Source organism: Lutjanus erythropterus, chromosome 3 (genome assembly GCF_056507025.1).
Source record: "Lutjanus erythropterus isolate fLutEry1 chromosome 3, fLutEry1.hap2, whole genome shotgun sequence".
Taxonomy (NCBI): Eukaryota; Metazoa; Chordata; class Actinopteri; order Lutjaniformes; family Lutjanidae; genus Lutjanus; species Lutjanus erythropterus.
Window position 1 is genome coordinate 14,099,671 of NC_139319.1, and position 20,578 is coordinate 14,120,248.

Consider the following 20,578-nt stretch of genomic DNA (forward strand, 5'->3'; position numbering starts at 1 on the left):
ATTTAATTGAACTCCAGAGACTTTGAAGTGAGTCTGCGATGCAGGCAGGTCTTATTCCTCGCAGAGACAGCAAGGGAGAGGTTGTCCTCAGCTGGCTGGTAAAGGCCTCAGCTGGTCCCCTCTGCTGTCCCCTGCTTTTAATGAGCTCCTTTAACTTAACACTGGGCCTAGCTCGCTTGCTCACATTTGAATATTTTTGATTAATAACACAGCCTCTGAACCATGCTGTGACAACCTTAAAACGTCCCCTTTACCTTTCTGCCATGTCCCTGTACGCCCCCCGTCAGAGGATGCTTTTGAAACTAAAAGCAGAGGTTGAAACAAAAGCCTAGTTAACAAAGAAGTGCTAAGTAGGTTAGTAGCAAATCTAAATGCTGGATTAGTAGGAGGACGAATCACAGGGGCAGGGCCGAGCATATGGGTCTGTCAGGCACTGTGGCATCAGAACAAGATACCCTGACAGCTACCACAATCTCCAAGGGACAGATTAAACCCAGCTCATCGAAGCATTTTTAAATCTCAAGCTAGCTAACATAATATTGTTTGACCCCTGTGTCAGTTACCTCCATGGAAACACAGAAAACAGTCTAATCAGATGTTTAGCACTAAATAGACTCTTAACCTCATCCATGTCATATCAAACATTGCTATATATTGTATTTTATATATATATATCATGACTTTCTGATATTCCTCGTCACCTGAATGCTGTAATATGGATTATCTTTTAGTGAACTAAACGTTTCCTTCACTCCTTCCAGCTGAATAGGGCCTATTCTCTTGCTGAAGGAATCTCTTTTTCATTGAGGCTGATCAATATAAGACATTAATCGTCCTGTTCAGGCCGTCGTGCCATCAGTGTGTGAAAAATGAACTAACCTAGCCTCCCGTCTGCTCTTCTTCCCTTCCCCTCCTTCCCTCCGGTCTCCTCTGCCCTTCTCTGGTTTCTGTCTTTTTAAAATTTCCTTTCCTTATTCCATTTTCATTGTCCCCTTTGAATTCAACCACCGTCCCTTTGGTGACTCTTTTCCTGTCCTGTCTTCCAGATTTTAGCCTACACAGAAGGTCTTCATGGAAAATGGCTGTTCACAGAGATCCGCGCTGTCTTTTCCAGACGCTACCTCCTGCAGAATACTGCTCTGGAAATCTTCATGGCCAACAGAAGTAAGACAGCACCCGATAACGAACTATATGCATCCATTTCACCTTTTGATTGTAACCCTGATGAATAAATGTTTTTGATTTACACAATAATACTGGAGACATTCTTAGTAGCACTGTGATGATTTTATGTCATACAAAAAATATGATGATCCTTGATATAACTAGATGTTTCTCTGTGCCTCTCTACAGCAGCGGTCATGTTTAACTTCCCAGATGCAGCCACGGTCAAGAAGGTGGTCCACAGTCTTCCTCGTGTTGGGGTGGGCACGAACTTTGGTCTGCCACAGACCAGGTGAGACACACAGATATACACAATAATAAATTTTTTGTGGCATTCACATCTTTACCACTTTTTTGATCACAAGTTATAGAAAGGCAGGGTTGGTTAGAGTGAGTAACACAATAAAAGCCCTTCCACAATAAAAGCCCTAGACATATACACTCAGAGCATTTCACTAAAAGGCGACTCAATAAAACTGCTTACAATATTATTATGTGATCTGAATGAGGTGGAACCACTTCCTCTTTTTCTTCTGATAGGTTTGGTACTTCAAAGTGGCATTACATGTTTTGTGGTATGTAAACACACATCGTATCAGATCACTTTATTAGCGTCCATGTAAAGAGTTAAGTTGGAATCTCTAATCAGAATAATTTCAGTCATGTTGGAAAAATACTGTCCATATAACTGCAGCTACTGTTGTTACTTGTATCCCACAGAACTGAATATCGTCCCTCCCTCCCTTGCTGTCACATGCACACAGGGGTTTGGTCACTGATTTGTCCATCCCTCCCACTCTCTCCTCACCTCCCAGACACAATTGGCTTCACACAAACACAGTCCAGTTCATTTATTTATTTCCATCAGTGTGAAGCAAATAGTTGCTTGTAAGCCTGCAGGGCACACACCCACCCATCCTCCCCTCGCCCTCCCCTCGCCCTGCCTCACATCATGTCTGCTCTGTGTCCGGGCAGTGCTGAAGCCAAGACCAACCCAGCTGCTGGCATGTGTGGTCCCAGCAGGGAAATCAAGAGAAATGAAAGCAGTGGCCAGGAAGTCTTACTGCATTTCTGCCATATTTTAATTATGTGATGCAGGCAGCTTAAGTTTTCAGTTTGATACATTATATGGTGGTAAAGGTATAATTGTCAAGTCAGTTTTATTTATACTGTATAATGCAAATTTGCAAATTTGCCACAAATGACTTTACAATATACACAGCAACTAACACTTCCTGTCCTTAGACCCTTGAACTGACCCCCCAAAAAATTTTTATGGTGGAAAAAAAAGAAGAAACCTCATGAAGAATAAAACATTTTCACAATGTTTTGGGTAAATTTTTCAAAAAGGTGCAAATAGTATACATGGTAACTCCAGCTTTCTGTAAGTTAAATTTCAAACAGAGAGTACAAATACAGTTAAAGCAAAAAATGCAAAACGGGCAAGACTGAATAACACAAACCACACCTAAAGACATGGTAAAGTGTATATTTTTTGTGTGTACAGTAGGGATTTGTTTCAGTTTTATTCTGCATGTTGTGAATTTTTTGTCTTCATTAGTCTGAGCTCTGACAGTTGTTGTCAGGTGAGATGCATGAATATTTTGGGGAGTTTAGGCGTGTGAGTCAGGAAGATGTAGGATCTATGGGGAATGTTTTCTCAATATTAGGAAACAAAAAAAATGCTCCACGTAGCAACAGTGTGTAAGCAGTCTGAATAAGAAAGTGCATGCAGTAATGAGTCTGTGTGGATATAGGAGTGTGTGTGTGTGTGTGTGTGTGTGTGTGTGTGTGTGTGTGTGTGTGTGTGTGTGTGTGTGTGTGTGTGTGTGTGTGTGTGTGTGTTTGTGTGTGTGCGCATGCGTGCATGCGTGTGTATGTTAGGGTGAGAGAATTTGTGTGTGTTTGTGTTGGGTTCATTAATCAAGCTGGTTTGCAGGCCAGGGACACCTTGGCTCTTTGACCTGAGGACAGCTGTACAGGGCAGCTCAGCGCACACACACCGGCTCATACAGCCAGCACAGCACAAATTACTTAATGACCACAGCGCCACAACAATAATTATACAACCACACTTCATTATCCATTTAATATTAGTGCTCATAATTGGATATAATCCTACTGCTTTTGATACATTTGGCCAGTATCGAACACCTTCTGTCTTTTCTCCTCTGTAAGTGCTGACATTTAATTGTGATGTGATCTACGGGAGACAAAAAGAAAATACAGAAACCCACATCTGTATCTTTGTGCAGATTATTGCTTGGTGACAACAGAATATAAAAATAGTGCGTCTTATAGTACACTAGTATTTGGAAAGATGTCTTTTCACCTTTGAGTGGTCTAATGAGTATAATCACACACCCTGACAGTGATTAATTCCATCATTTTCCTTTGTTTTAATTGGATTGGGGGTCATTTGTTTTTTGTCCTACTGCATACATCATGCTCCAGGCTCTGCGTGTGTGTGTGTGCGCACATGCACACAAATATACGTAGTCAACCCAATTTATTGCATATTTGTCTTCTTAATTAGCAAGACTGTAACTTCAATAGATTTTTCATATAGTGACATTTGTATTGCAAAAGTCTAATAAAAGCCTGGGGCTTTTTTTCCAGTCTGCAAGTGCTGTTCTTGTGATGTGGTGACTGACTTTGTCTCTGTACTGTTTCACAGTATTTGTCCGTTCCCACCAGAGCAAGAAACACCTTAAATGGGTACAAATGTTTTAGTGTCTGATTTTCTGTCTTTCTCTTTGAAGACGCATCTCTCTGGCCACACCAAAGCAGCTGTTCAAGGCAGCTAACATGACCCAACGCTGGCAACGCCGCGAGATATCCAACTTTGAGTACCTCATCTTTCTCAACACCATCTCTGGTGAGAACACGAACAAATGTTCACCAGCACAAGGGCTTCAGAAATAATTTAGAGCTTGTGGTGACAGTCCTTGATACGATGTTTTGTTTAATCTTTATCATTTTCTCTTTTCTCATTCACCAGGTCGGACCTTTAATGACCTGAACCAGTACCCGGTCTTCCCCTGGGTCATCACCAACTATGACTCAGAGGAACTTGACCTCACTCTGCCCAGCAACTTCAGAGATCTGTCCAAGGTAAAACACTTAGTCCCCTTCTCCTTACTCATTACTACTATTACCTACTTATTCATTTTTTCTTTAATCCCCAAAGATAGAGAGGGCAGTTAAAAAGAAATATTTGGGGTCTATCTTTGTATCTGTGCCTGTATTTGTGTGTAGTTACAGTAAATCAGGTCTGTAGTTACTGGTGGCTGATTGCTGTATTTACACAAGTGTAGCTCAGTTCTTCTCATTTAGTTACTTAAATATGTGGTTGTGTCGTAGAAGACTTCAAGTTTAAATTCAGTTACAAAAGCATTAGATTTTTTTTCAGACATGTAACATTTATTTTTGTGTTTATTTTTGGAATTACTGCTAATCTACCAGTGTTAGGGGGTAATGTGTTATAAAAGTAACACACCACATTAATATATTTACATTTAGCGGTATCAAAGTAATTTACCATGTTATTAATGGGATTTCAGTAATATTATTACATTTACTATGTCAAGTAAGGGACTACCAAGAGTGCCAGATGTGTTTTTTAAGTGGTGCTAAAAGGTGTGTAAAATTATAGCAAAATACGGCTGACAACAGGTAACATTTCCGTTTGAAACATAAAAAAGAAAACTTAACAAACTACTCAGTCCAGTGCTGCATTTATTTTATCTAAAAGGATCATCTTTAAATGCATGATGGGAAATGTGGGCCACCATACTTTAACCTACATTAGTAACTGAAGCAGAATATTGCAAAATATTGATGAATATATTTGTTTAATGCCTTTTTATTGGGCATCAACCTCAGGTTTACACACATATTGTCAAAAAAATAAACTTGAATGTAAATAAATACTCCAGGCTGTGTTATGCCCAGACTGCAGACAGGGTGGTCAGGAATGATTAAATCTTTTTTCCATCAGTGTTGCAATATAGAGGCAATAAAACAACATTGCCCTCTCCCATTTACTAAAGCTTAGCACTTCTTCTGCAGTTATTTTGGTGAAAGTAGCACAAAAGCAGTGTAACTCAATACAGACACTAATTTATTATTTTATTCCTTTTTGAAAGTAACTTTTCCAACACTGTAATCTGCTGTATGTTGGGAAATATATGAAATTGGTGGTATACTATGATATTTTTCCCAAAGTTGTAGGTGATAAACTTTATGATAATCTGTATGATTAGTTGTTGACTTGTGTTAGCTGAGGCAGCTCTACCTCCCTGCAGTCAAATCAGATTTAAACTGCTAATGTTCTCTCCTCGTGGCTCATGTTTTCTGGTGTAGCAGCAGTTTTCTGTCCATAATTCAAAGTTCATAATTGAAATCTTTCAAGTTTGACCTTCCGCAACACACCAGGAAGTGAAGTAGTACTCCCTGGTAGCTCCAGGCATCAAGTGATTGGGCTTTAAACAATGAAACCTGCCCCAAGATGCTCCCTGGCACATAAATACACACTCACGCAGCTGAAACTGCTTAAAAGATTCTCCCCCTTCTTGTAAGTAGACGTGCAATTATTTACTCGCATGAACTCCCTGTCTTTTCCACACATACACACACAGAACGAAAAGCTAAAAACATCAGTTGTGCGTAATGTTGTCCAGTGGTGGGAGGACAGAGGATTAGTTTTAGAGTGAAATGATTGAGCGACTGTCGGGCTGCTGGAACCAAAATGACTGAATAAATCAGCCATGGAAACAAAAAGGCATGTGTTAATGGACAGGGGATACGTTGGAGGAAACGCATTTCAGAGTTACACTTGAGGGCATTTGTTCAGGTCCTTGGAGCATCCCGTGTTCATCCGGGGGGGGAGAGAGGAGGAGTACTGACCTAGTGAGACAGAGTGGAACATTTTACAGTTAGGTTGAAACCGAGAATAGCATTGTTTTAAGAAATGCATATGTCTTTGTTCGTGTGTGTGTGTGTTGCTGTAGGTTTGGGTGAGATGATAAAATTCAATCTAGGAGATTTGTTTGTTGTTTATGTAATAGTTTTATGGTTTATTGAATGTCAAAATGCTGCACAGCAGTTTATTCTTTCCACCAGGTGTAAACCTGGATCACGATAGGTCATGTGTGACCAAAAGAGGCTTGAGCTACTGTTCATAGCTGATCGCACATACTGCTGGACGCATCAGCCTAATATTTTTGTACGCATTTGTGACTGTTCAAGCACCTCTTGTGGTGGCGGTGATTCATAAGTTTTGGGGGAAAAAATTTGTACTGACTGCTTTGTTTTACACTTGCTGCTGACTCTTAACCAGCAAACAGAGGCCACAGGTCATCAACAACTGCTAGGTTAAAGACGAGGCCTACCCTGTCTGCTGCAGGCCACTTTTTGGCCAACATCCACTAAAACACAAATACAGTGTGTATTGAAAAGTGCAGACTTCACATAACAAGTACAAAATCAACTGTAACTAATTTAATTCTAAACCAATTTTCATGAAATTTGGTTTGTTATAAATTCTACAGAGCCACAACTTCCACTGGGACATGCAGTCTCTGACCTGTGAATAGACAACAACAAATGTATATTATTAGTATTTCAGCTTTTGTGACTTTCTCCAAAACTGTAGATTTTTCTATTATCTATTATATTGTTGTAAAACTGCCTGATTGCTTGTAATGCTCTAAATAAATAAATGTTTTAAGTTAAAAAAAAACTTCTAAATGATTCGCAAAGTTTACATTAATAAATTTGGATTTATCTTCCCATTTATTATTTCCTCATTAAGTTTATCGAGATAGGTGAACTATCATTTGCAAATCTCTGCTGGTTGCATCTGCAGGAGGTGCTTCTGTATTTGTTGCCTGGCAAAGATCTGCACTCTACTGAAGTACATTCATCTTTTTTTTTTTTTTTTGATGCAGTGCTATTATCAGTCAGTCACACCATAGGTGGTGCTAGAAGCTTTGTTATCTTGGCATTGCTTGACTAAAGAAGGAAATGAAGAGTAAAGCTCCAAAGGTGTGCTTTTCATTCGGCTCTACTTGTTTTCATACAGTGACAGAACTAATATGATGGCTACCTCCATTTTGGACTCTGGTTCTGTTGCATTTGATCCATGCCAAGACTGTGAATGCCAAACAAATGCACTGTTATCAGTGATTCCACTGACGTAATGAATCTTGACTTGAAATTTTGGTGTTACAAATTCTGTTGTGACTGAGACCTTATCTAAATATTCATTAAAATGCATTAAACCTTGGAAATAGCTGCACAGTATAACTCAGTACAATACAGTAGCCCTGCACATTTACTCCAAACACATGAACCATCCACTCACACTTCCATTCTTTCACACCACCCTGTCATATAGACTCAAACACCCCAACAGTCAACACCTTGTCCCTGAGGTTCTCCCTGGTCCTGCTTTCACTTCCGATCTGTTCCTCTGTGTCTCCATCCTCTGTTTTTATCCCTCCCAGTGTAGCTTTCCCCACTGTATGAAGCTGCATAATTTCTCTGTTTATCTGGCTTCATGTTGCCCAGTAGGCTGAAATGTGACAGTTGTACTTGCCCCACGAACACACACACCCACACACGGTAACACACACATGCAGCCCTCCTTCAGTTTCTCAGCTCGTTTCTGCCTCCTGCTCTTCTCCTTTGCACCGCCTTGGAGTTTGGACAGCTCAGCCTCTGTGTTCAGTCAAGCCTTGCAGCCCCGGGGACCGAGCGAATGAAGGGGGAGATGGGTGAAAGGAGGAGAAACAAGAGAGACAATCTGAGAGCAAAAGAAAGAGGAGGAGAGAGTGTAAAGAGAGGAACAACATCATTTGCCATCCTCATGCTTCTTTTCTCCTCAGCAGCAGTGAGAGAAGGAGGGGAGTGAGCGGGGCCAATCTTTATTACATCTGTTTTATTCATGTTGTTGACACACATGTGATATCAGTGTATGGCCACTGGACCGTGGCAGACTGCAGTGTCTGGAAAAGGGCAAGCTGCACTGCACAGCCCCCCAAATCAACCCCCACCCCACAATTCTGCACCCGCAATCATTTGTGCTCTGTTTCTTTTCATTGCATCCTAATGTTTTCTGACCTTCACAGTTAGTTCTTTTGCTGTACGTCTGCATCATTCACCACCTCCTGCTTTTTCTTCTTTTATTGTTTCGGTTTGTTCCTCCTTCTGTTTGCCTCTCTGTCTCTCTTTCTCACCGTCCACATCTCTCTTATCCCCCCCTTTATGTCACGTTGGTGGCTGTCTCTTATAGAAACAGGTCATCTGAGAAGCCTCCAGTGACATTGAGGAGCCAAATTGCTATGAACGTGTGTGTGTGTCACACACTGTCATCATCCACAGCACAACAGAGGCCACACAGAATTTATGTTCCCCGCTGCCAGAGCCATTCTGACCCCAGGGACTTTCTTATCATAAACTCTAACCTCAACCTGACATCAAACGCCGACCCCCGAGATAACATTGTAGTCACGATAAGCACACACAAGAACTGACTGCAAGTGTTATAACTCTTCGCTGTTTTTTTTATTCCTCTACCTTTTACACACACTGTCACACATTTCTCCACAAAAATACACATGTCCTACATAAAGATAGCTGCAGGATGATTTTAATTGGTCAATGGGGTCATTCAGTCCCCCTGAAGACAAAAGCATGCTCGTCCCTGCTTTTAATGAAGCACAACAAACAATTAAAAGAAATGCTTGCCCCCAAACCAAAGATTAGGTGATCTACATTTACATAGCAACAGAAATGGTGAGGATTTATTGAGCGCTCCCTGTACCTTTGTGCTATAACCTACTACTCACAGCCACATCAGCTAATGGTGTATTGATTTCACCATACGCGCCCCATATGTTTATCCCCCAGGCCCTCCACACCATTTTCACTGTTTAAATAGGACATTATACATAAACACTCCTTTCAAAAGGCTCTTTTGATTTATGACTCAAAGCCCGAGTGATGCTCAAATCGTTGGTAAGCCATTATACTTCATCACCGGTGACCTATTATTGTTTTAAAAGCAAAGCAGCGCTGGGTAATGTTCTTATAATAGTTCTCAGGAAGATTCTTGTTGTTCCATAATGTGTTTTTCCTCTGGGTATATCCACACATTTTTAAAATATTTGTGTTCTCAACCTGAGGATAACTCTACCAAGTTTACTTATTGAACAAATTCACTATGTAGGACATTTTGGGTCGATGGCATACAGGGAGCATAATGTTCAATTTGAATTATCTGTTTGTTTCCGTGTCACTCACTCAGTTTCTGATGCAGACTTGACGTTGCAGTAACGTGACGTCTCTACATGGACTGGCTGTTTTGATTTTTGAATGTCAGAATACTCTGAGACTGAGTTGTACCAACAAAGATTAGTTTAATCAAAGATTAGTTCAAATCGGAGTTTAGCAAAACTTTAAAATTAGTAAATCCAGATTAAAAATTAGGCAGAGCAGTTTAGTAAATCCAAGTTTATTGGTGTAACTCAAAATTAAATTGAGTTTAATCAATATGGAGATGCTTGCCTACCCAAGTTAAAATAAAAATTAAATTTGTGTTGGTCAGGACCTTCTAATTATAAAAGGGGAGGGGGGCATTAACTCTCAGCTGCTCTGTATTCCTCTACCTAGCTAACAAGTTAACAAAACATTACATTGTGTTCCAGGTAGCAAAGAATATAAAAAACATTACACTGTTTGCTAGCTAGCTAAAACATTAGCAAAACATTACATTGATTTCTAGCTAGCTAAAAAACTAACAAAATGTTACACCGTTTGACAGAACCTCATCCACCCTCTGGAAACATCCGGCGGCATAAAATCTCAAGACGACGAGGAGCGGGAGCATTGACTGTACAGCTGCATGTTTTTCACTGCCATGCTTGGTGGCATGTTTGGTCAAATCTTCCTGTTTAGCTCCATAACAGTTTCCTTTGAGAACCGGGATCTTGACCGGAATTCAGCAGCATCATAAAACTGTTTGGTTGAGTCTGTCCTTTAACTTTCTTCAAGGAACGTGAATATTTTGCTCAATCCATCTTAAAGGAGACAGCCATTTTAAAAACTAAACTTCCTCAAGTGTATGTTTAAAGGAAATGGATCACATTTTAAATTGGAGTTTTAAGTTTAGGTACAACAGAATTCAGTTTAATCTAAGTTTAAACTAAACTGAAGTTTAAAGACAGGTTTAAATGGAATCTTTTCATGATTTAATCAGTTTTAAAAATAAATCCTTGTTGTTACAACCCAGCCTGACAGTTTTAAACATGAATCTGATCACAAATGATGCAAAAAACCATGTTGATTTGTTTTGAGATACCTGCCCTTTAGTTTTAAATACTGTAATTATTTCTTGTGATATTTTTCTCACAGTAGCTGCTTTTAATGGCTCCGTAACACCGTCACCACTCCTGATGAAGAACTGATTAGGACTAATCCGAGATTAATTCTCTGATGTTTACCCCTTCAAAGCACCGGCACATCTTTGTTCTCTAGCTTCCTCTCAAGTCTAATTAAAACTATGAGATTGGTTCATTTGTCTGAGTCCTCATCAGAGCGCTATTCTTTGCCACGACATATTAGGCCAATCTGTGGCGGGGCGGCAGCAGGCGTTCCATCAGCACACATCCCGGCGCTGTGCTCTGATGTACGGCGCCGTCACCGCCGCTCTGTTGTAGCTACTGTAAGCTGAGAGCGCTAGCCTCCACAGTAATTTACAGCAGTAAACAATGTCGGGCTCGCGCAAACCAACAGCCCCCACATGCACTCACACACAATTCTCCTCCTCTCTCTGTCACTGTGGCACTTTCAGTCTTTTTTTTTATTTTATATGCCTCCTCTCCCTTTTCTTTTTTTAATGAGCCGACTGTTATTAGGGCTATAAATCAGACCAATGGGCTTGATGTATAATTCACTCTGTGTACTCACCCACCCCCAGTGGCCCTGAGGAAGCCCACAGTGTATCACTGTCAACGCAGAGCTGCACAGTGTGGTGGCACGAGGTGTTTTCTGCACACACGCGCAGGAACTCTATTTACAAAAGTACAAAAATATATGCACAAAAGCAACCAATTCTGCACAAATCCCGCTTGCATCACTACCCCCACACACACAAATACATGTACACAAGCACGCCCCATTACACCTACACAGAACAGTAGCCATCGCGCAGATCAATATCAATGCCTGGCCCTGGATGAGTCTCGCTGTGACAGGCACCCTATGATATGAAAGAGATCCAATTGATCCACGCCCTACTAGCCCCTCATCCTCAAAAGGCCATCATTCCATTACCATTGATCTGTTGTGTGTGTGTGTGTGTGTGTGTGAGGCAGAGAGATGAAGGGAGTTAGAGAGAATGAGGCACAGCCAGCAGAAGACTAATAAAAATTGAACCAGCCTGAAAGTGATTTCTATAAATGAGTATTTAAATAATAGCTGAGCAGCACAGGGTTATTGGTTTTGTAGAGCGATGGAAAATTAATGCAACTTAACCATTTTTCTAGACTACAAATAGGGCTGGTGACCAGTGTATTAGTTACAGATTAATAAAAGTAGAAATTAAAGGAACCCACAGCCCTGCTATTGATATTCCTAGTAGGCACTCTTTCATTGGAGGACATTAGTTTTCTCTGACAGACTACAGCTGCAGGGGCTCTGTTTCACAGCCTCTAAAAAGCACTCTGTGGGAAAGGATTGATCTCTGTCTGAAGGGAAACATCATCTAATATTCATTTGAGATTGCACAAAGGTTACCAGCTTCATTTGCCTTGCAACTGTTATGCTGCAGAGAGTGGTCCCAGAATGTATTCAGTAATACCGCCCGGCTTCCCCTTTGCTGTCACGCCCATGTGTTTGTCATTTTTTCATCTCTATCTCTTGTTTTTACGTCAAGCAGCAGTTAAAGGGTGTTGCAGATTAATTTTCACTTTTTAACATGTCTGAAAATATGTTTTCATTTCCCTACAGCCCATTGGTGCTCTGAACCCCAAGAGGGCAGCGTTCTTTTCCGATCGATATGAGTCCTGGGAGGATGAGCAGGTGCCGAAGTTCCACTATGGCACCCACTACTCCACCTCCAGCTTCACCCTGATGTGGCTCCTGCGTATCGTAAGTGCAGTTAATATCGAAAGATGCATAATTTTATAATTACTAATAATTTAAAGGGATAGTTCGGATTATTTAGAGTGGGGTTGTATGAGGTATGTATGGATAGTCAGTGTATTAACTACAGTAGTAGAGGAATACTAGCACAGAAGCTGCTAATAATGGACTGCTATGGACAAGTCAGCAGCAAAGTGTATTTTCACCACTTAAAAAATGTTCACCCCCCCAAAAAAAAAAAAATCAATGTCAGTTTAAGTGAACGCTATATCTAAAATATTATAATACTGCACTTAATACACTTACTATCCATTAGTACCTCATACAGCCCCCCTTCAAATAGTCCAGACTATTCCTTTAAAATCTTTTGCAACATCCTTGGTTGTTGCTTTCATTAGTGTTATAAAAATTCTAATTATGAACCCAAAAAAAATGTATGTTTAGTCCACAATATTCGTCCTCAAGGTATAGGTAACGTAGCTTATAAACTGTCTGTGAAAAGGCCCCACCTCTACAGAGTTTTAAAAGTATAGCTATGCACAGCAATATGCATATTTGGTTTATTTGACAAACAATTTTTTATGTTTTTTTTTCAATTTATGTTCATTGTTTTTCTTTGGAGTTTTATATTGTCATTAATTCATTCTTAATTAGGCCCCTGCTTCCTAGAAACAAATTTATTTTTATCAAATTGAGAGTAAATGTGTGCTAAATATGCATCACATGCATATTTCTCCTCGTTTATTGTTGCATATGATTTATTTTTTCAATGTTGTCGCCAGATAATAAAAAAAGAACAACAACCGACAGTGCAATTAAATGTCAGCCATGAAAAAAAGTGTTCACCTGCAGCAAAATCTTACCGTTTTTGAGGAACAGCAGATATTATGTGTCATTTGATGTGCGTTTGAAGACTACATGCAGTGTACATTCTTTGCAGTGGAGTGCTCTCTTTTGGTACCTTTTGTTGAATGGATGCCATCAATCTTTCCATACTGCACTCAGGGGAGAGGGAGGTTACTAAGTTTCTCCAACGTGCAGTTTTCCCCTGTTATTGTCCCAGTAGCTCACTGTCTCAGTGACTCCCAGTGGAGTTACCTCATTGATCCCTGCACATCATTAGCGGGCTTACTCTAAAGCCACTTTACCAGAAACCCTCACTTAAAGACCAAACTTAACATCAGAGAGTAACTGAAAACTGCTTGTGCATTAAATGTTAACAATTTCTGTGTGTTTTGTGTGTATTTGTGAGGTTTTACAGTTCTGTTATTTTAACTCCGTAATGAGAAACAATGTGGTTAAACTCACTTTTTAAACAAATGAGCCTTACGTCATTTCAGGCTGGACTTAATTAGCCATCTACAGTACTGGTTTGTAGCTTAGGTCCAGCATATTGTGCCTATGTCACTTGGGGGCCATTGCGTCAGAGAGACAGCTATTGATCTGTCCTAACAAGATTATACATGATTAGAAATGCATCAGTAGCAAGAGTGTATTGGCTTTTGTAGCTCCCTGGGATTATTGTTATCTTACTTGTTCATTTTTGGACTCCAGTTTGTTAGAGGGTGTGTAAAAAGAGCAGATTTAGGTTCAACTCTATTGACACAGGGCTGTATTGAACCGTGAGCACAGTTGCATGCTTTTATTGCAACAACAAGGTTTTCTATTTTAGCACTGACGATAGGCTGTGCCAGTTACTGCAACAGAGTCCTGAGCTCAGATTTTGACTTTATTTTTCTAATCAACAGGAGCCCTTCACCACATTTTTCCTCAACTTCCAAGGAGGGAAATTTGACCACGCTGACCGCACTTTCTCCTCAGTGATCCGAGCCTGGAGGAACTGCCAGAGAGACACATCTGATGTGAAGGTACTCTGCACGCTGATGCATGCTCACACACAGGGCAGACAGTAATGGTATATATATCACAGTCTATTTGTTTTGTTAAGGTGAAGAGCTTCTGAAGAGGTAAAACACTGGTATAGCAACTGCATGGCAGCTTGAACTGCACTGTTTTTTTTAACATGAATTTTATTTAAATAGAAAAAGAGGCCACCATATTTCACTGATGAAAAACAAAATAAAGATACGATAAAACAAAGGAAAAAGAGAGATTATATGTTGCTTCATGAGATGAGAGTCCAGAGGACAAGCTAAAAAGTATAATTCAAGCCGTATACAATAGAGTAATAAATAATGGAAACATTGACCATTTGTGTTGCAATGTAAGTATGTCTCAAGATATTGGGGTAGGCATTTTATGAATAGTGTCCATTCTAACTTTCCACAGAAGTTGTTCTTCATTATAAAGTTAAGAAAGGTTGGATGCAGCTCCTTCCATGGAAATCATCTCCAGGAATGTTTGAAGCCACAGTCCCTCTTTCAGCTGATCTGCATCATTCCAGATCATTGCTATCAGTCTTAGCTGTCATGCAGCCATCCAGTTTTTAAAACTTGTTTGTTGTGTTTGGACCAGGTTCCTTCAGCAGTGTAATTCAAAAGGCACAATGCTGGGTTGCAATAAACAGTATAGCCAATAATCTTATCCAGGGACCCAGTGTAACAGTTTCCCAGAATGTTTTTACTCTAGTGTACACCCCTACTGTGTGATAAAAAAATATTTTATCTTCTTTTGCTCTTTTTTAACTGTTAACTATATTTTTAAGACATATTTCATGTAGTACAGAGGTATTTAAGGGCATTAGATGTGCAAAACTGGAATAATAAGTAGGAAAAAATGTATAAAAACCTTTTCTTAAGTATATTTAGTATTGCCAGCCCTTGTAACCACTGTTGTCTGACATGATTTGAGAATTATTTTCTGCTCGTCTGACTTTTTAAATTTGATCCATGTATAAAAAAGAAAAAAACACCTCCTCTTCTTTGTTGTTACAAACAAGCTAAACCAAAGCTGTCTCTCTACATCTCTTCTAAGTGTTAATCCTAGTTTGGTATTGGCAAAACTATCACTTTATTGATTCTTTTATTGGTACTTTCAACCTCATGGTGTCATTTTTGATCACACTGCAGCCTCCCCTCTGGTTTCTGCTTTAACCCAAAGAAAAAAAGAAAGTTAAAGTATTTCAAACTGCTCTGTCTGTAGCTAGTGCAGCTATATTTTACATAAGCACACCCTGCTAGCTCAGTTGTGCACTATCAGCCATTTTTTTATTCAAAGCATATCAGCATAGACTCTCATGTTTTGTTGGTGCAGGTTTTTTTTGGCCAAGCAAAATGAGGGCTCTCCTGGTCAACACAGTACAGCCGAAATTCATACCATAGACCCGGTTCTTACATATGTTGTTTATACTATCCACTACTGCTCACACATGATATGAAAATGCTTTCCAAAAAAAGTTACCTTCTTTCCTTTTAAGATGGCTGACTTGTAAGAAGGTTAGGAGTTAAAAGAGATAAAGGACCGTGCACTACAGGAGAATAAATCCCCATCCAGCATCTTTACAGACAAAGAAGAAAAAGGTTTCAAAAGAGTAATGTCCAGTCACTACCAATCATTGTCCTTATGCAATGAAAGCTTCCTGGTCTTCTGATCAAAGCATTGGACTAATCCTCATCTGTCCCAGCCGTCTGTCTCAGATTCAGCCAGCTATAACCTGGACTTGAATCCCTGCCCGTTGGGCCCCCAAACTGTGCTGTGAGCTGTTGGATCTGCCCTGCAACAGCACAGGTCATTCTCATACTGAGGGCCCTCGAACCCCCAGTGCACACTTTAACTGCTCTCCTAAAACATTTACGACTACAGTCAGACATTCTATGTCAAAGCCGGGTTTTGCTTGGTCTCCTGGCACTGGGTCACTGGATGGGGGAACAGCAGTGGTGTTGGGGGTTTTGACGCTTGATTGCGTTTACCACCCCTCCCTCCATCCCGCCGATAAAACATATGGATTGTGTTACTACGTAGCTGGCCGATGCTTGATTGCGAAAGCCCAACAAGAGCCCTCGTTTGCTCTCTTCAGTCTAGACCTGTCAATGTGGATCAAACTGTGAGAGCTCAACCTCAGATCAAAATAAAGGCGAAATCTGGACCACATCACTTTGTTTCCTTGTTCAGTTTGAATCTTTAGCATATTTTGAATGAAAGTCCGTCGACTTTATCCACTTGGACGCACGTATTCATGTTCCAGGCAAAAGAGGAATTAGGGACGAGATGTATCAATTAACTATGCTAAGTACACCATTTAGCTTTTGCATTGGAGCCATTGATAGCAGTCCTCTGTCCCTGCCAGAGGGCAAAAAGCCCCAATGTTTTCATACCCCACTGTTAAGAAGGGATGATAATAGGTTACAACACCCAGATTCAATGTGGCTCTAGCCTGGGTGACGCTAGCATGACCTCCAGTCCCCAATCCCCTGACCCCTCAGCTTAAGCCCAAAGGCATCAGAGGGGGAGAGAGGAGAGCGGAGGGGTTAGAAAGTAGCAACAGTGGAAGTGATGCAGAGGAGCCCAGAGGCCAGAGCCCCCTCCAGTGACCCATGACAGGACAGGATTGGGGATCAGAGGGGCTGGCCTCTGACCAGGCCGGAGCAAAGGGGCCACTGCACATAATGGTCCATGCAAGGCAGGCTTGAGTGTTGGGGAGCGAAGCCCTCAAGGTTTTGTTGGTTTGTGTGTGTGTGTGTGTGTGTGTGTGCCACCTCCAGCTCAAATTTACAGCAGGCTGCAGCCAGTGAACCCGGGTGAGCTGCAGGACTCGTTAAGAGGTTGACCTTTAGTTTTAGGTCAGGTTTTGTGGAGTGAAGAGATTTCAGAAGTGAGGAAGTGCCGTGTTGTTTTAAACCTGTGTGTTTGCTTGCTCATTTGATCGGATGTTTTCACCCCATTTGATGAGAGGTGGGTGTACTGAGCAGCTAATCTTAAAAAAGGGTCATGTTTTTATTTGAGGTTTATTTGTTTGTAGTTGTTAGAGATCAAGTTCCATTCGAAAAATCAGTTTGAAAAAAATGTCCAAACCTGCTACTGGAGTTCAAGTTGTAGTGTGGAATATTTGCATGCAGCCACGCCGTCATCATCGCCTGACAGACTGGGGCATGTCAGCTTGGTGTTGGCGGTGGACCGTTCTTCTCTGATGTCAGACTGTCAACATGTTTGTATCTTTCTGTCCTTCTCAAGAGGACCAGTCAGCACTTGTAGTCACACAAGCTTTGTCTACAGCCAGCAGGGCTACCATCAAACCCCCAAAATAAATGTTCTTGTTTAGTCTGTATTTTAAAAACTATAGTGTTTGACTAATCTTACAATGAAATACAGCTACGTTTTAGGGTTTTATCAGCCTGAAAATTCCTGTGCTAACATACAGATGAAACCTGTATTTATTTATTTTGTCTATTCTTGGGCTGCACGTTTTATTTAAATTTTTTATTTTAATCTCAATCACGATAAGGCTTACCACAATTAAATAAACATGATGGACTATGATGTTGACATTTAAAATGTGTGCTTCGCTGCATATCAAATCAAGCACTTCTTAAACTAACAACAAGCCTCCCTGCAGTCCAGAGTAATATTTAACAGAGAACAGACGGGCAAAACAAAAATCAAATCTCTTTAGCGGAAGACAAAGAGCTGTTCCCTCGAAACAGATCTTTATTCGTTGTTTGGAAGTATTGTGGATTTAGGTCTAGTGATGTGAAGCAAGAACAAACTGCGAACGAACACAAACTGCAGAACGCCAAGAAGAATAATGTCACTAATGTTACCTCACTGAATCGCCATCCTTGTCAAGCATCGACTCCATAATAACAACCCTGTACACTGCATCATCATATGAATATAGCACAATGCAAAATTGAATTAATTTTGGATAAACAGTTTTGCCACATGAGGTTTTATTTAGGAGTTTTTTTCTTTTAGGATATACATGGTGAATAAGGACGAGTCTTTATTTTGATGCACAAATTTGTACATTAGCAGGAATTTAGCAGAAATGAAAGTGAAAGCAAAAAATGTTTTGTCCCATACAATCAGTGAATAATGGCGAAGTTAATATTGATCAAAATAATTATGATTTTCCTTTTTGCCATTTTAATCGTGCAGCCCTGCTGTTCCCCAGTGCAGTGAGGAATGAAGCCCTGCTTTGTGTCATAAAGTACATATGAAGACAACAGGAAAACATGAGACTTTATCAATTTTAATGTTTACAGTTTACAGCACTATACACACTTCACACTACTCTTTTTATTATTTACATGAAGCAGCCAAGAATTGAGATTGACATTCAAATCGACATTCTGGTCCATCCTTGTGTTTCATAAGAGACACCACAATAACATTACAGTTCAGGCCTGCAGGGCAGTATGGATCTATCTACTTGTTTTTAAGTTCAAACTCAATCTTAATGTTTACGCTCATTGTGGCAAGTTCTGCTTAGTTAAGAATGACGAATGGCTAAACATACGGGGTTACATCTCCTGTCAAAACTACGTTTCTCTTCACTCTTCTGCCAGTTTGAAAATACTCTGTGTTGTTTGGGACAGCCAAATAAAAACATCATAGTTAGGAATGAATTTGGCTGAGTGAGTCTTTTTCTCTTGTTGTGGAAGAAGGGGGTGAAGGGTGACTAGAAAACTCTTTTTCTGCTGCTTAGATACAGACAAAGCAAACCAGTGCATTTGAATAGCTAAAAACCACAGCCGAGTGAACGCTCAGAGGTTTCTGACATCGTCTATAGTGGCCAAAGCACAACTGCGGGCAGCAGGCAAGCAGTCAGAAATGTAATTTCCATGAACAATTGTACAATTTAGAAAACACCACAGTCTAACTGTCTAACAGACACACACAATGGAATCTTAAAACCATTTCTGAAGTGGATTTGTATGTATACATATGCCCTTTATTCCCCTTTCACTTATGCTACATTCACATATATTCAGGCAGATGTAGACTGATGAAATGGCAGGACGGCAAAACGAAACGCGCATGATGATATGTTGCTATGGTGACACTATTGTTTACAAAGATTGGAATAAAACATATTAAATAAAATTATTCTGTATATTATTTCATGTAATTATTATAGTAATGCATGTAGCTATAAAATCCAGCTCTCTCTCCGTTGCAAACTTGTGATAAATTCCCTCCACAATGTGAAGTCATTCATTCATTTGCAGCATGAGTAGTGAAAAGAGAACTGCACTTGGTATATCCTGTGCTTATGTTGTCTGAAAAAGACAAATATTTGCTTCTCGTCCAAAATCGCCCGTTTTATCCTTGTGTGAGGGAGCTACCTAACATTTGGATGTAAATTCCATCGCAGAGGAGGGAAAAAATTAAGTTAAGTTGAGTTAAAATGCTTAAACTAAGGTTATATTCACTGCCAGCCTCACCTAATTTTACCGTCTGTCTCTTGTCCACTAAAATAATATCCCGTTTGCTAGCTACCAATTCCATGTGAATGCAAAATTATACTTTAATTAATGGTCTTCTTCACCTCTTCTTAAGTACTCTTAGACATATTCACACCTTTCCAAATCCGACCCCTTTATTAGGCTGGTTAGTGATTTTTGGGAGCCTTCAGTAGTTTCAAAAACAACTTAACTTCCTTCTTCTTACACAAAACTAAGCCTGTGACAGCTATTTTTGTTAACTGTTAACTGAATTCAAATGTATCTCCAAAATTGTGCTGTACCCATGCAGGAACTGATCCCAGAGTTCTACTACCTCCCCGAGATGTTTGTCAACGCCAACAATTACAACCTGGGAGTGATGGAGGACGGCACTGTAGTCTCTGATGTGGAGCTGCCACCTTGGGCAAAGAGTCCGGAGGAGTTTGTACGCATCAATCGCCTGGTAAGAAACATGGACAGACGAACGCAAATGTATTACACACCGTTTTTGTTGGACAGCAGGAAAGTGTAATGAGTTCTGCTGAAGCGTCTTTGAGCAATTCACCAAATTCTTACAGACTTTGGGAGTTAAATTATTGCTGCGGTCAAGATAGACATTTTTTAAAATTTGTATTATCTCCAAGTCGCTGAAACAGATTGTAAACATACACACACATTTCTGCCTCTGCCTCATATGTCACACAACCCAGTGCAACTGAAGTCTTGCCAGAGGTTTCTGCCCCTCCTATTTCAGCTGGAAATGCTAATTCAAAGAGACAGTGTTATTTCCTGATCGTCTCACAGCTCTTCCTGTTACCTGAGCCTCCCGCTTCTCCGACATGCCCCGGCTCTCAGATTGCTGTGTTGGCAAAGTGATCCAACATCGCCTCACCTCCCGTCCCCTATCCACATCACCATCTCTC

The 20,578-nt window shown here is 40.4% G+C and overlaps 1 protein-coding gene across 2 annotated transcripts in view; it reads left to right on the forward strand.

Moving 5' to 3' along the window:
• lrba (LPS-responsive vesicle trafficking, beach and anchor containing) overlaps positions 1–20,578 on the forward strand; it is a 272,740-nt gene that overhangs the window by 190,710 nt on the left and 61,452 nt on the right. For both annotated transcript variants that reach the window (XM_084715125.1, XM_084715126.1), the window contains exons 41-47: positions 1,047–1,164; positions 1,354–1,456; positions 3,927–4,042; positions 4,166–4,278; positions 12,178–12,318; positions 14,061–14,180; positions 19,966–20,118. In XM_084715125.1, the coding sequence (XP_084571251.1) occupies positions 1,047–1,164; positions 1,354–1,456; positions 3,927–4,042; positions 4,166–4,278; positions 12,178–12,318; positions 14,061–14,180; positions 19,966–20,118 (864 nt within the window). The remainder of the gene's footprint in view (positions 1–1,046; positions 1,165–1,353; positions 1,457–3,926; positions 4,043–4,165; positions 4,279–12,177; positions 12,319–14,060; positions 14,181–19,965; positions 20,119–20,578) is intronic.